The 13,340-nt window shown below is 52.3% G+C and overlaps 1 protein-coding gene across 4 annotated transcripts in view; it reads left to right on the top strand.

Annotated features, from left to right (window-relative positions):
* The window catches only part of Siglec10 (sialic acid binding Ig like lectin 10), a 7,632-nt gene extending 3,482 nt beyond the window's left edge, over window positions 1-4,150 (top strand). For 2 of the 4 annotated variants that reach the window (XM_033765911.1, XM_033765910.1), the window contains 4 exons: window positions 1-233; window positions 484-574; window positions 685-796; window positions 3,023-4,150. In XM_033765911.1, coding sequence (XP_033621802.1) covers window positions 1-233; window positions 484-574; window positions 685-796; window positions 3,023-3,307 — 721 coding nt within the window. In that variant the 3' untranslated portion in view covers window positions 3,308-4,150. The remainder of the gene's footprint in view (window positions 234-483; window positions 575-684; window positions 797-3,022) is intronic. The other 2 variants (XM_010615672.3, XM_010615670.3) reach the window with 2 other exon arrangements.
* The last annotated feature ends 9,190 nt before the right edge of the window (window positions 4,151-13,340 follow it).

Below are 13,340 nucleotides of genomic sequence, written 5' to 3'. Positions count from 1 at the left end.
CTGCAGCTGCTCCTCCCGGGCCCGGCCTGCCCCGTCCCTGCACTGGCGGCTCGGGGAGGAGCTGCTGGAGGGGAACAGCAGCAACGCCTCCTTCACGGTCTCCTCCAGCCGGGCCGGGCCCTGGGCCAACAGCTCACTGAGCCTCCACGGGGGACTGAGCTCAAGTCTCAGGCTCAGCTGTGAGGCAGGAAATGAGCACGGGGCCCAGAGCACCACTGTCCTGCTGCTGCCAGGTCAGGGCCCTGGGGGGCCGGGGTTCTGCTGCGGAGGAGGGGCTGAGTGGGCAGGTGATACTGCCCGGAGGTTGGAGCAGGAGCTGGGGGTGTACGGGGCATGTGTCTGGGGTTTGGGGCCCAGAAAAGGAAGGCTGGCCCCGCTCAGGTCGTGGTTGTGGTTCCTAGAGTGAGAAGGGAGGTGGCTGCAGACAGCAAGGGGGGCACTGGACACTTGGGGGGAAATGGTCACTGCCGCCACCCTGCGCAGACAGGACACCCATCTCCGCCGCGCTCTCCAAGGGAGTGTTCGTGGGCATCGGGGGCACCGCACTCCTTTCCCTCGGTCTCGTTCTCATCCTGTGAGTTGGGAGAAGAAGCCCAGGGTCTGGAATCTCGGGTCCCCGGGCTGGGTCGGGCTGGGGAAGGGCGGGTGTAACAGCACTCGGCCAAGGTATGGCTCCCTCCCCAGCGTGAAGGCGCTGAGGACCTCGAGGGCCCAGGCCGAGGCCCTGAGGCCCAAGCTCTCCCGGAGAAGCACCATCCTGGATTACATCAATGTGATCCCTAAAGCCAGGCCCCTGGTGAGTGCACCCTGCTGCCCATTCTGTCCCCTGAATTGAGCACCCAGCCCCTTCTGCACACACGCCTTCCCTGCCTTCTTCATCTTCGCCTTGGAGACAGTGAGGTGGCAAAAGCATCAAGTACTGGGTTCAAATTCTGGCTCCCTCCTAGTCATCTCTTCCTCTGTTCCCATCTAGGGTTGGTTTGAGATTAGAAAACGGGCATTAGCTCAAAATGTAGTGGTTACATTGCTACCATCACCAAGGACACTACTGCTTGTAACTACTTCATAATCCAGATTTGGTTGAGGCACAGTATTAAGTGCCCTAGTAATTCATATGATACTGTCACTGAAATTAGCCTGCCCAACTCAAACGTTTCTGTGGCTGTGCATTTTTGAACAAGTCACTTAACTTCCTGCCTCACCTTGAACTGTAACCTGGGGTTAGCAGAACTGCCTAGCTCCTAGAATTAAATAAATTGCACCTGTAAATTATCCGGAAGAAGTCAGGCATCATTGTGTGTGCCTGTGATCCCAGCACTCTGGGAGGCTGAGGTAGGAAGGTCTCAAGGTCAAGCCCAGCCTGGGCAATTTTGGAACTTAGCAAGATCCTGACTCCAAGTAAAAAAGTAAAAAGAGGTGTAGTTCAGTATGAATACCCAGGTTTGAATGCCCAGTACCAAAAATAAAAATAATAAAAAATCAGGCTAGCACCTAGACCCTACTGCAGCCGGAAACTGCATGAGATTCCCAAACAGACCACTCGGATACACAAAGAAGGAGCAAATCAGCTCTTAGTAATGCCGGCGGCTCAGCGAGCGACTCCTGTCAGTCTTGAGAGCCCTGGATAGAAGCTTGCGCCTCCTTATCTACCTCTTTTTACATCTATGAGGTTTAATTCCATCCAAGTTTCCCTGGGAATAGAGCAAGCGGGATTCACACAAAGCAGACCAGTGGGGTTGGGGAGAGCATAGAGTCCTGGCAGGACTTTCTGAGTCCCTTACGCTCCTTTGGTGACAGAAGTTGTCATGGCCACTCAGACACATTCTACAAAGAAAAGCGTCACCTAAGTAACCCCTGGTTGCCTAGCAACACAGTTACTGGTGGCCCGATTCTATACGGAGGGGTGGTCTCCTCTCTCACTGCTAAGTGTTCAGTAAGCGTTGGGTACAATCAGATCCCATCTGTCCTCCCAGTGACTCCCAGATTGATGTCCACTGGCTTCCCCCCTGCACTCCCAGACTCACAAGCAACTGCCCGTGTGGCACCTCACACTTACTGCTCAAAACCCACTTCCAGTGGACTCCTCCATGTAGACTTCCCTTCCACCCTCCCGCCTTACCACACACATCTGCACACCACACTGAGAGCACCTCCCTGGATGGCCTGTTTATGTATTATTATTAATGCATCATAATCGTGCCTAGATGGGTACAAACGTGCTATGTCGATGCAGGGACACAGTGCAATGACCTCATCGAGGTCATCCGTGTGTCCGTCACCTCGAACACTCATCATTTTTGTGGGAAATCCCCTCGTCTAGCTATTTTGAAATGTATGTGGCGAGACTGAACTACGGTTGGTTGCCCTGCTGTGTAACCAAACATCAGAGCTTTTTCCTCCTGTCCTTTGGAATCCATGGTCTAATGTCTCCCTCTCTCCTCCTCCTCCCCCTCCCAAGACTCTGGTAACCACCGCTGCATTCTCTACTCCTATAAAAACAACATTTTTCGATTCCTCCTATGAGTGAGACCATAAGCTGCTTCTCTTTTTGAGCTTGGTTTATTTCATGTAACGGGTCCTCCAGTCCCATGCATGTTGTCACAAATGACAGGATCCCCTCCTTTTCGTGGCTGAGTAGTATTCCACCGTGTATACACACACATTTTCTTTATCCACTCATCTGTTGGGGGACATTTAGGTGGACCCCATGTCGTGGTCACTGTAAAGTGTCACAGTGAGCACGGGAGGTCAGATGTCTCTTAGGGATGGTGACTGTACCTCCTGAATGCCCTGTACACATAGTCATCTCACCTCCCTTTCCACTGTCTTTTGTGTTTTTGTTGTGGCATTTACAGCTTACTTTCTATTATTTGATTGCTCATTTCTGCCCCTAAGATGCAAAGAAAGCAGGCTCGGCATGGGCAGGGACTATGTCCTCCTCCCAGCTGTGACCCCACTTCCTAAGGCATGTGGGTGGCAGGAGCTCAAATGTTTGTTGAGAGAATGCTTGTTATCATCTCAGGCTCGGAATCAGAAGGCCAAGCCAAGCAGCCCTTCCCAGATCCCTTCTCCAGAAACCCGCACCCCAGTACCAAAGAAGAACCAAAAGGAGCAGCACTGGGTTTCCCTTGGCTGCCCAGAGCCCAAGACATTCACTGGCAAAGCAGACTCTGAGATCAGCCCCGAGGGGCTCCACTACGCTACTCTGAACTTCCCAGGCCCCCGACCGCGGGAGAGCCAGCAGCCCACGGACACCCACGAAGACTACGCGGAAATCCAGTTCTACCCAGGGCCTCGCAGGCCTTAGGGCCGAACCTCGGCTGGGGAGCAAGGTGGGGTGATAAAAAGGTTCAGAGAAAAGAGTGCAAAGTTTCTCTTCTTAAAATGAGATTTTCCAAGGACGGGTCCGCCCAGCCCGGCCCAGGCACGTGGAACAGCGTAACAAATCAGTCCGTCCGGCGTGGCCGTGCCTGGCTGAGCCCCGGGAGCCCAGGTACCACCCCAGCATCGCGCTCACAGCCCCCCAGATTCTCCAGGGTGGCAGGGCCTTAGAGGTGACTGCTGCCGCTTGGACGTAGTTTAAATGTGCTCCTCAAAGCATTGTGCGATGGAATCTGTCCCCGGCAGTAAAAGTTTTACTAAGGCAGTAAAACTTTGAGGCGGTGGGGCCTAAAGAAAGGTGGATAGGTCCAGGGGACTTCACCCCGGGAGCGGCCGCGCTGACCCTCAGACTGGGGCTGGTCGGGCTGTCTCAGCGCTCTTGCTTTCCGCCTCCTGTGTAATCTCTCCCTCTCACACATGCACAGTTACCTCCTTGCATAACAACTGCTTGAAACAGAGTATTCACTGTGAAGATGTCCCAGTCTCAGCCAGGGGGTAAACCGAAAGCCACCCCAGCCTGGCCCAGCTCCCCTCCGTTTCACCATCTCTCCTGCAAGGGGCGCTACTGACTGAAAAGCGGCTCAGCCAACTCCCGGTCCGAAGGCGAGTTAGCGCTAAGTCCACCGGAAACAAGACGCTAAACAATAGGGAGACGATTCAGAGAGGAGAGCATGCAGCTATTTGCGAAAAGTGCTGTAAAGTGTGTGTGGGGGGGTCAGAAGTGGACTGCGCTTTGTCCAAGCACGGGCAGACGGTCGATGTCAATAAACAACCTTTGTTTCGAGTCCTGAACAAGAAATTAGCAAAGAACGTTCCGCGATAATCTCCTCTTCCGCCAGACCTCTCAGTCCAGGCCTGTTTCCTGCGGAAGTGTTCATGACAGTGGCTAACGTGTGTTGAGGGCTTACTATGCCCTGGGCTGTGGTTTGGGGCTTCTGTTACACTACTCATACTCACACATAGTCTCTACGGGGTTTTCATCCAGAGACAAAATGAAGTCTCCCTTCATCTGCCTCAAGCAACTGGTTCCTTTAACACGCCCCCCCCCAAAAAAAAGCAGGAAGAGAAGTGTCAGAACTTCTAAGAAATAGAAATGTCCCCAACGAGTATACAGCCCCCCAGTCTGGCTTCCTAAGGTAATGTTCAATAGTAACTTGGGTTTTTGCACCGGTTTCTTAGCTGTTACTGACGAGTTCTTCATCTGATTGAGTGTACCCTGCTAAGAAGTAAAGACCCACCGCCACCCACCCGTCATCTTAGTGAGGGGAGAAGAGACTCCACCAGCACGGGCCAGCTCTGTGGACACAGCCAGCTGCTGACCCTCCCTACAGCTCTTTTTGTTATTATTTTTTTTTAATTTTGAGACAGGATGCTAAGGTACCCAGGCTGCTCCTGAACTCACTACCCTCCTGCCTCAGGCTCCAGAAGAGCTGGGGTTATAAGTGTGCTCCAGTGCGTCCAGCTCAGATAACTCTTTCTTACATTTTTTTTTTTAATTTGTGCAGTACTGAGGATTGAATGCAAGGACTTCACACTGAGCTACATCCCCAGCCCTTTAAAAAATATTTTATTTGGAGACAAGTTCTTGCTAAATCACTGAGTTGCCCAGGTTGGGCAGACACTTGTGACCCTCCTGCCTCAGCCTCCTAGGGTACTGGGATCACAGGCGTGGAAAGCATGTGTAGAGTAATAGAAGTCACAGTCACGATGTGGATCACAGGGCAACCCCTGGTCTTACAGATGAGGCTGAGGAGGGGCAAGGGCTTGGGACAGGTCATGCAGCTAAAAGGCAGGGCTGAGGACCAGACTCAGACAGACACCAAAGGACACCAGCTCTGTGACTTATGCTGTTCCCTCCATCAAGGCTTGGGGTGGGGTGGATGCTGGAGGGCCTGAGAAAATGTGGGGGCTCTCTACAGCTACACAAAGACAGGGAGTCTGTTTCCTTCCCTCTGCCACTGAATCTGGCCATGACAGCACCCCTGAAGGTCAGTTTGACCTTGGAAATGGGAAGACGGTGTCACTAGAGCAACAGGTTTGGCCAGGGTCGGTAACGTTGCAGTAGACAGATGTGGTCAGTCCTGATTTCTGCAGTGGGATCTGCAGGGAGGTGAACGCTATTATCCAGTACTCTCAGAGAAAGGTGACGTCGCGTAAATGGGGGGACAGACACAAAAGACTCAGAGTCTAAAGACTCAGCTTGGGCTTTGGTACCTTCAGATCATCTCTCTAACCATTTAATTGGGAGCTGTTAGATCCCAGAAGTATCAGTATAAAGCAGTTCCAAGCTGGGCACAGTGGTGCATGTCTGTAATCAGAGTACTCAGGAGTCTGAGGCAGGCTGGTTGCAGGTTTGAGTCCAGTGGGGTCAATTGAGTGACTTAGAACTTGTCTATGAAAATAAATTTAAAAATGACTGGGACTGTAGCTCAGTGCAGAGGCCCTGAGTTCAATCCCCAGTGCCACTATTGTTCATTGTTCAATTGTGCTGTTAAAACTTCTTCTCACCAGGTGTTGGGGGGCACACCTGTAATCCCAGCACTCAGGAGGCTGAGGCAGGAGGATCACTGTAAATTCTAGGCCAGTAGGGGCTACATAGTGAGTTCTAGGATAGCTTGAACTGCAAAGTCAGACCCTGTCTCGAACAAAACAAAACAAAAAACCTGTTTTTCTCATTGTTCAATTGTGCTGTTAAAACTTCTTCTCACCAGGTGTTGGGGGGCACACCTGTAATCCCAGCACTCAGGAGGCTGAGGCAGGAGGATCACTGTAAATTCTAGGCCAGTAGGGGCTACATAGTGAGTTCTAGGATAGCTTGAACTGCAAAGTCAGACCCTGTCTCGAACAAAACAAAACAAAAAACCTGTTTTTCTCATCCCTTCATGTCTTAGACATTACATAACTCTCCAATCAGTTCTGATTGCCAAAACTCAGCATGGTTTTAAGTGCTGACTTTAATCCCACCATTCCCCTCCCCCAGCAGCTTAGGTTTGCACTGACACCTGACGCCTAAGGAAAAGGGTTGACCAGTTGACTCTAAGATGCCTCTGCACCCCATTCTCACTTTGGGATTTCTTTCTCAAAATATTTGGGTCCAGCCAGGTGTGGTGGTGCATACCTGTAATCCCAGTACCTGGGAGGCTGGGGCAGGAGGATCACTGTGGGTTTGAGGCCAGTCTGGGCTACATAGTGAGTTCAAGGCCAGCCTGAACTGCACAGCAAGACCCTGTCTCAAAAAACAAATACATATATATACAAATATATATGGCAGTTATGAGTACAAGTGACTCTCTGTGACTCTCGACCTAGTTGACCGTAGCTGTGGCCTCTGTTGGCTGAACCTAGATGCTTTTCTGGCCAGCACTGACCAGCCCTCAGCATGGCCCGAGTACTGGCTCTCTTGGGGAGTAAAAGTATGATGACTTAGTTATTTTTCGCTTGTTGTTGACACAAAATACCTGACACCCCAAGTAGAAGGGAGAAGCATTTACTCAGCTCAGGGTCTGCAGAGGTTTTGATCCATAACTGGCTGGCTCCAAGGCAGGGTGGCGTGGCAGACAGGCCTTGCAGGGGAGAAACGGTTCATGGCGGACAGAAGGTAGCAAAGCAACAAGGGACAACCACAGCTCTTACGTCTTATCCAGGCTACTGAGGGCAGGAGCACTCACACACTCCATCTTAGTGCCCTCGAGCCCAGCACCATGAGTCAATTCCAGCAACACACACTCTAGATCCTGCCTCCTCTGAAGAAGCCCCACCCATGACGTGAGGCTCGGGGACATCTAGACCCAAGCCATAGCACTTACTTGGGCGGGCCCAATGGGGTTTTCCCAATTCCTGTTTCTGGGTAGAGTTGTGGTCCCTACCATCTCGTTACTCCCCTGGCAGACAGCGCACAGCCTCTGACTGCTTTCCCGGGTGAGATCCCGCAGTGAGCTGGGGCTGAGCCACCCCCACCGTGCCTACCGAACCCACTGCTGTACCCTGAATGCTATGTCTCCCGCAAAGTCTGTGTTGAACTGCAAACCCCAAACACAGCAGCATTGGAAGGGGGAGCTCTTGTGCGATGATCAGGTCATGAGTGCGGATCCTTCAAGAACGGGATTCATGTGCTTATAAAGGAGACCCCAGAGTGCTTCTGCACAGACACACAAACCTGGGAGGACACAGGGAGACGGCACCATCTGTGAACCAGGAACCGGGCCCTTTTCAGATGCTGAACCTGCCAGTATCTTGGACCTCCCAGGGTCCAGAACCGCGTAAAATAAATCGCTTACAAGCTTCTAAGTTTTGTGGCACTCTGTTACAGCTGCACAGACTAAGGCCGTTTTAAACCGGAAATCAGCTCCCTGGTGGAGTCCCACACCTGCGCCAGGAGCCTCCAACTCCAGAGGGCGTCACAGCTATTTCTTGTCCCCCAGGCATCTGAGGCACAGGAACCTCAACATGTCCCCGACTTCACTGTCCTATCATAGGCTCTTCAAACCCTGAATGCACTTCCTCTCCTCTGTGTGGACTTGATTCTGGCCCCCCACCCTGCACCCCCCTTCCTCCCCAGATGCCCAGACTGGAAATGTTATGAACAACTGGCTTGTCCCCGGCTCCCCACATCAACAAGCCCAGCCAAGAGCCGGGATTTCGCTCAGTGGTTCCACCGCCTGCCTTGGAAGCACAAGGTCCCAAGTTCGATCCCTGGTACCTAAATCATCATCATCATCATCATCCCAGCCATTCTCCCTCCTAAACGCCAAGCGCTGCTGCTTCCTCGGCCCTCCCGGCTACTGCTGATCCTCTCGGCCATCGGTGTGTGTGCACACGTGTGTGTGTGTGTGTGTGCCCACGTGTGGTAAAAACATGGATGCCAGGTGCTGATGGATCGCCCCGTGGGAACACTCTCTGTGCTGTGCCTTCACATGCACCGCAGCATTTCCAACATCACAACTCTGAGACAAGTGCTCTTGCCCAACTCGAGTGAAGCTGAAGCTCAGACAGGGGGAACCTGCCCGGGGCGACAGTGTGGGGACAGCTCAGGAACAGTCAGGATGTGATGTCAGTCAGGCTGCACTGCAGGCTCTGACCGCCTCACTTCCCTGCACCCCCTTCTCGCCACCGCAGTGGGTTTCTAAATTGTCTTGGTCTCCAGATGGCTTCCAGATGAGTTTTCTACTCCACAGTGCTTAACCAATCTCGTCAGTCCTTCTCCTTACAAACCCCTGCAGACTCCCCAGCCTAAGGTGCCACTTCTCTTCCCAGTCAGCAAGGGACACAGAAACTGCTCTGGGCTTCTCTTCTGACCGAGTTTCCATCTCTGCCCCGAGGAACCTTCAGACTACCATTTCTTAGATCCTTGTCTTGACACTTTTTCTTGTGCCTGAAATAGTCTTTGTCTGCTGGCAAGAGTCCCACGTCCGACAAGGTCCAGCCCGAACACACTCTTTGTGTCAAAATGAATTCACAGTGAGAAAGTACGGTCGGTGGTTGCCCGTGAAGGTTGGCAGGAACTGACTGGGAAGGCGCGAGAGGGACCGTGTTGGTGGCAGAATGCTCTGCACCTTGACAGGAAGGTTGCATCAGGGGAGGAAAAACAATACTCATCAAATGACAGAAACATGATTCCTGCACTTCATGAGGAAAGGTCAATGAACCAGTACTGTTACAGGCAGACTGCAGAAGTAAATTCTGGTGAGGTATTTCATGGCAATTCCTGTAGATAACACTAATGCACTATGTATCTCAAGAGTGAGAAGAAACTATTTTTAATATTTTTGTCACAATGAAATAAATGTTTAAGCAACATCTTAAGGTTTCGTTCATCTGAACACACGATGTATATACATGTATGAAGACATCACGAAGTACCCTATAAATACGTACATTTTATGTTGACTTAAGCGTTGTTAAAACAATTTATTCCACGATAAGCTGTACTTCAGAAAAAAACAAGTGGGAAACTCTAGTTAATGATACGTATCTACAGCGTTTCTGACGAGCAGTGATGACTGCAGTTTACCCTGAGATGTCTCAAAACAGTAAGACAGATTCCCGTAATCCCAGCACTCTGGGAGACCTAGGCAGGAGGATCACAAGTTCAAGCCCACCCTGGGCAATTTATTGACTGAGCAAGGCCCTGTCTCAAAACATGAAAAGAGCTGGGGATGTAGCTCAGGGTGGAGGCCCTGGGTTCAACCCTCAGTACGACCAATAAAATAAAACCAGATCAATGGGGGGATAAAGGAATGGTGAGACACAGAATAAAATGTTAGAGCGGTTGGCAGTGAGTACAGCGTCATTCACTGTAAAATTCCTCAGGTTTCCTAGGTGTTTTGGGACTTGTCTAGACCATGAATGCTCTTCTCATGAATGAGACTGGTGCCCTTATAGAAACCCGAGAGGCCTGCTCTTGGGCCAAGAGCACCAGCTAGACTCCTCTGAGCTTCGATGTGAGAAATACACTTGTTTATAAACCTACCCGGTCTATGGTATTTCGTTACAGCAGCCCAAGGACAACACTGAAGCAATGGCTGAGTGGGCGGAGGCTACGCTGTGTGCTCTCACGACCCCCCGGGGGGGGCTGGAGCGAGAAAGGAGGGGGGCAGGGATTCAGAAGTTGAACCCCCAAGGTGACCCCCCGACCTTGGAGGGGCTGGGACGGGAGGGACCATAGGAGAGCACCTAGACTAGACAAGGGGAGAGGTGGGGAGGACGCTGACGACCTCCCGCACCTAGAAAGAGGTTTGGGGAGACAGCCTGCAAGGAGGGGACGGCAGTGAGAGGCGCCCAAGATCCAGAGGCCCTGTCGTTAGCCCTGCACTTGCAGGGGTTGAAAGCGCGAAGCGCAGGGGCCCAGGGTCTCCCGGGGTGGGGTGAGGGCAAGTGGGGGGCGCAAGGGAAACCTGGAGCCCAACGGGAATCTCTGGAGGTCCCAGAGGTCGGATCTTGGAACTCTGCGAGGTCTGGCGAAGGGGCAGTGGCAGAAATAAACTGATCCTAACTGATGGACACAGCAGTGGGCCTCCCTGATGTCTCCTCTCTCTCCCATATTCCTCTCCGCACCTCCAAGTCTGGCCAAGTCTCCGCTGGGAAGTCGCAGTACCCGTCCACACCTGCAAGCTCAGACAAAAACCCGGCAGGAAGAAGAGAAAGATGCCAGCCAATCAGCGAGCGAGGGCGAGGAGCCCCACCCCCGCTCCTCTTGCTCTCTGACCAATCAGAGCTGAGGATGTTACCAGCCCGCCAAACATAACAAGGGGAAGGCGGGGTTTGAAACCATCACTAACAGAGCATCCAGTAAATTGGAAGCCTGGTTTACCCAGACGCAAAGTTGATTGGTCATCTGTCTAATTTGGAAGTTAGATAAAGGATATTTCCTTAGTGACGCAAGGTCCCGCCTCCGCTCTCCGAGCTGGAGGGGGGGGACTTAAAGGGCCAGATACACGGATACAGGGTAAGTGAAGGCGATATTGGGACTTCTTCAAGCGGAGTAGAACCCTATTCGCAGAGACAGGAGAAACAATAAGACGCGATCACGTTACTCAGGAATGGGGCCAGGATCGCAGTCTCACGAAGAAACAGATTCAGAAATCCTGAGCAGCTTGCATAAAGTCATGCACCTGTAAGTACCGGAGGTGGGATTTGAACTCTGATGTCCAAGCCTTCTATAGACGTAAATTGCCTCTTTGCAGTTGAGCTAAGTAGATGGATAGGCCCGGACTCGAAGTCTGGAGATCTGAGTTTTCATCAGAATTAATACGAAAATGCTGAGCCTTGTGATAAAACTCCTGAAGCCCCGCCTGGGCAATTTAGTGACAGAGCTCCCCTCCACTCCTGTCATCGTCATCGAGGGCTGAAAGTGTATCACCGCGCGAAGGCCCTGGATCCAGTGCCCAGCGCCCAGCACCTGGGACTGCTCCCGCACCAGTCGGATGCCCTGATCTGCTTGTGAGGAAGGGGCTCCTGGGGCTAAAGACAGCATCCTCCTTGATCCCCCTTGCCACCCTCAGCGTCCAGCAGCGGCCCGTGCCCTCCCCCGGGACAGATGCAGCCCCACCTCCCAGCCCTCCTGGGAGCCACTGCTCTGTGAGGGCAGCCCCGTCCTCCTCCCCCAGGCTTCCCCTTCCAGCTCTTGCGCCACAACCCACGCTCCAAACGGCGGACAAGTTGTGTCACAACCCTGCTTACAAATGTTCAAAGTTTTTCAGCACTCTTACTTTTTGAATTTTTATTACTACGTGACTACAGCACATAACGATTACTCCCCCCCCCCGTACCAGGGATCGAACTCAGGACCTTGAACTTGTGAGGCAGGCGCGGTGCCACTGAGCTAAATCCCCAGCCCAATAATGATTATTCATCCTAGGAAATTGGTACATGTACACAACATATCTCAATTCTTTTTGCCTGCCTTTCCCCTCTTCTCCCTCCCCTCAGTACTCTTATATCTACAAATTAGAGGGCTCGTGCTACAGCTAAATGGTAGAGTGCACTACAAAAAAAAAAAAAAAGAAAAGAAAAGAAAGAAAAAGAAAGGGAAGAGGAGGAAGAGAAGGAGGAAAGGAGAAATAAAGAGCGCAAAATATTTCAGCTAACACAAACATACACAGTCCGGCTCCTACTTCTGTCTGCATTGAAAACACAGATTGTAGGTCCAAGTTGCCTGGGTTCAAATATCAGCCACTTTGGACAAGTTACATAACCTCTCTGAGGAGGATTAAGTAGATTGGTGTCATTCACTAGGACCACTGTTGTGTAGAAGTACTGATTTACACAGTGCAGGCCCATAATCCCAGCTCTCGAGGAGGCTGAGGCAAGAGGATCGCAAAGTGCAGGACAACTTAGGGAATTAGTGAGATCCTGTTTCAGAATTACTTCAAGAAAAGGAGGGGTGCTGGGGATTTATCTCAGCGCAAAGGCTCTGTGTTCAATCCCCAGTACCACCAAATAAATAAATAAATGTGCTTAGCACTCCGCAAAACTATCACGGCTACGTAGTATAAGGAAGGAATGCGACTCAGCTGCTGACCAGAGGAGACAGGAGGTCTAAATGTGGGTCTGAACCGGATCCAGGGACGGAAAAAACAAAAACAGAGGACACGGCTGTAGGAAAACCTGAACGTTTACTTAATATCATGTTGGTTTCTTAGCCGTGACAAATGTAAGGACAGGGTAAGATGACAACGCTGGAGGAGTTAGAACGTAGAAGATCTCGCTGTGTTCTCTACGTAACATTTTTAGATAGTACTTTTACATAAAACATTTGTTTTTTAAAATGTAAAAAGCCTAGCGCTGCTCCCAGCCCTTCCCCTCCCGGTCCCACAAACACCGTAGCTGTCGTGCGCCCGCAGGCTGCGCCCCCACTGAACCTCTGTCCCTACCGGCTCCCCCCCCAGCCCCCACGTCCCACCTCCAGTTCTTACTCCGAGAGGAAATGCGCTGCCCGCGCGCTGTCCTCCCTCGCGCGCAGGCTGGTTTCTCGGGCGGGGCCTCACGTCCCTTGTGCCCGCTGCCCCCCACACACACACAGCAGGCAGCGATACGTTCCTCAGTGGGCAGGAGGACGACTGCGCCTCAGTGCTGCGACTGGGGCGGTTTACGCCTTTGCACACGCGGTACCCCCGTGTATCACGAAAGCCTCACGAGCACCTGGGTGATAACATCAGTTTCCTCTCAGGTGGGGATACTGAGGCAAAGAGACCAGAAAGCCCTTGGGTCACACAGAAGTCGGAGATCCAGCACAGAGGGAGAATCCAGCCCTTGGCATGGCTAAGATTTCCACCCATCTACTAACGCCATGCCCGCCGGGGTGGTCTAGGCTCTCGGGCGAAACGGTCCTCACCGTCCTGAAAGCCGTCCCAAGGGCGCCTGCGGAAACAGAAGGGGCGGAACCTGGACCCCGGGTCTGAGAGGAGGCGGGGCCCAGGCCCCCAGCCCGCGCAGGCACCGCACCATCCGGGCAGCTGTGC

This window comes from Fukomys damarensis, unplaced genomic scaffold, assembly GCF_012274545.1.
Source record: "Fukomys damarensis isolate Sample0158 unplaced genomic scaffold, DMR_v1.0_HiC HiC_scaffold_19, whole genome shotgun sequence".
Taxonomy (NCBI): Eukaryota; Metazoa; Chordata; class Mammalia; order Rodentia; family Bathyergidae; genus Fukomys; species Fukomys damarensis.
The sequence above is the reverse complement of the archived record's forward strand: the minus strand, read 5'-3'. Positions and strand labels throughout refer to the sequence as shown.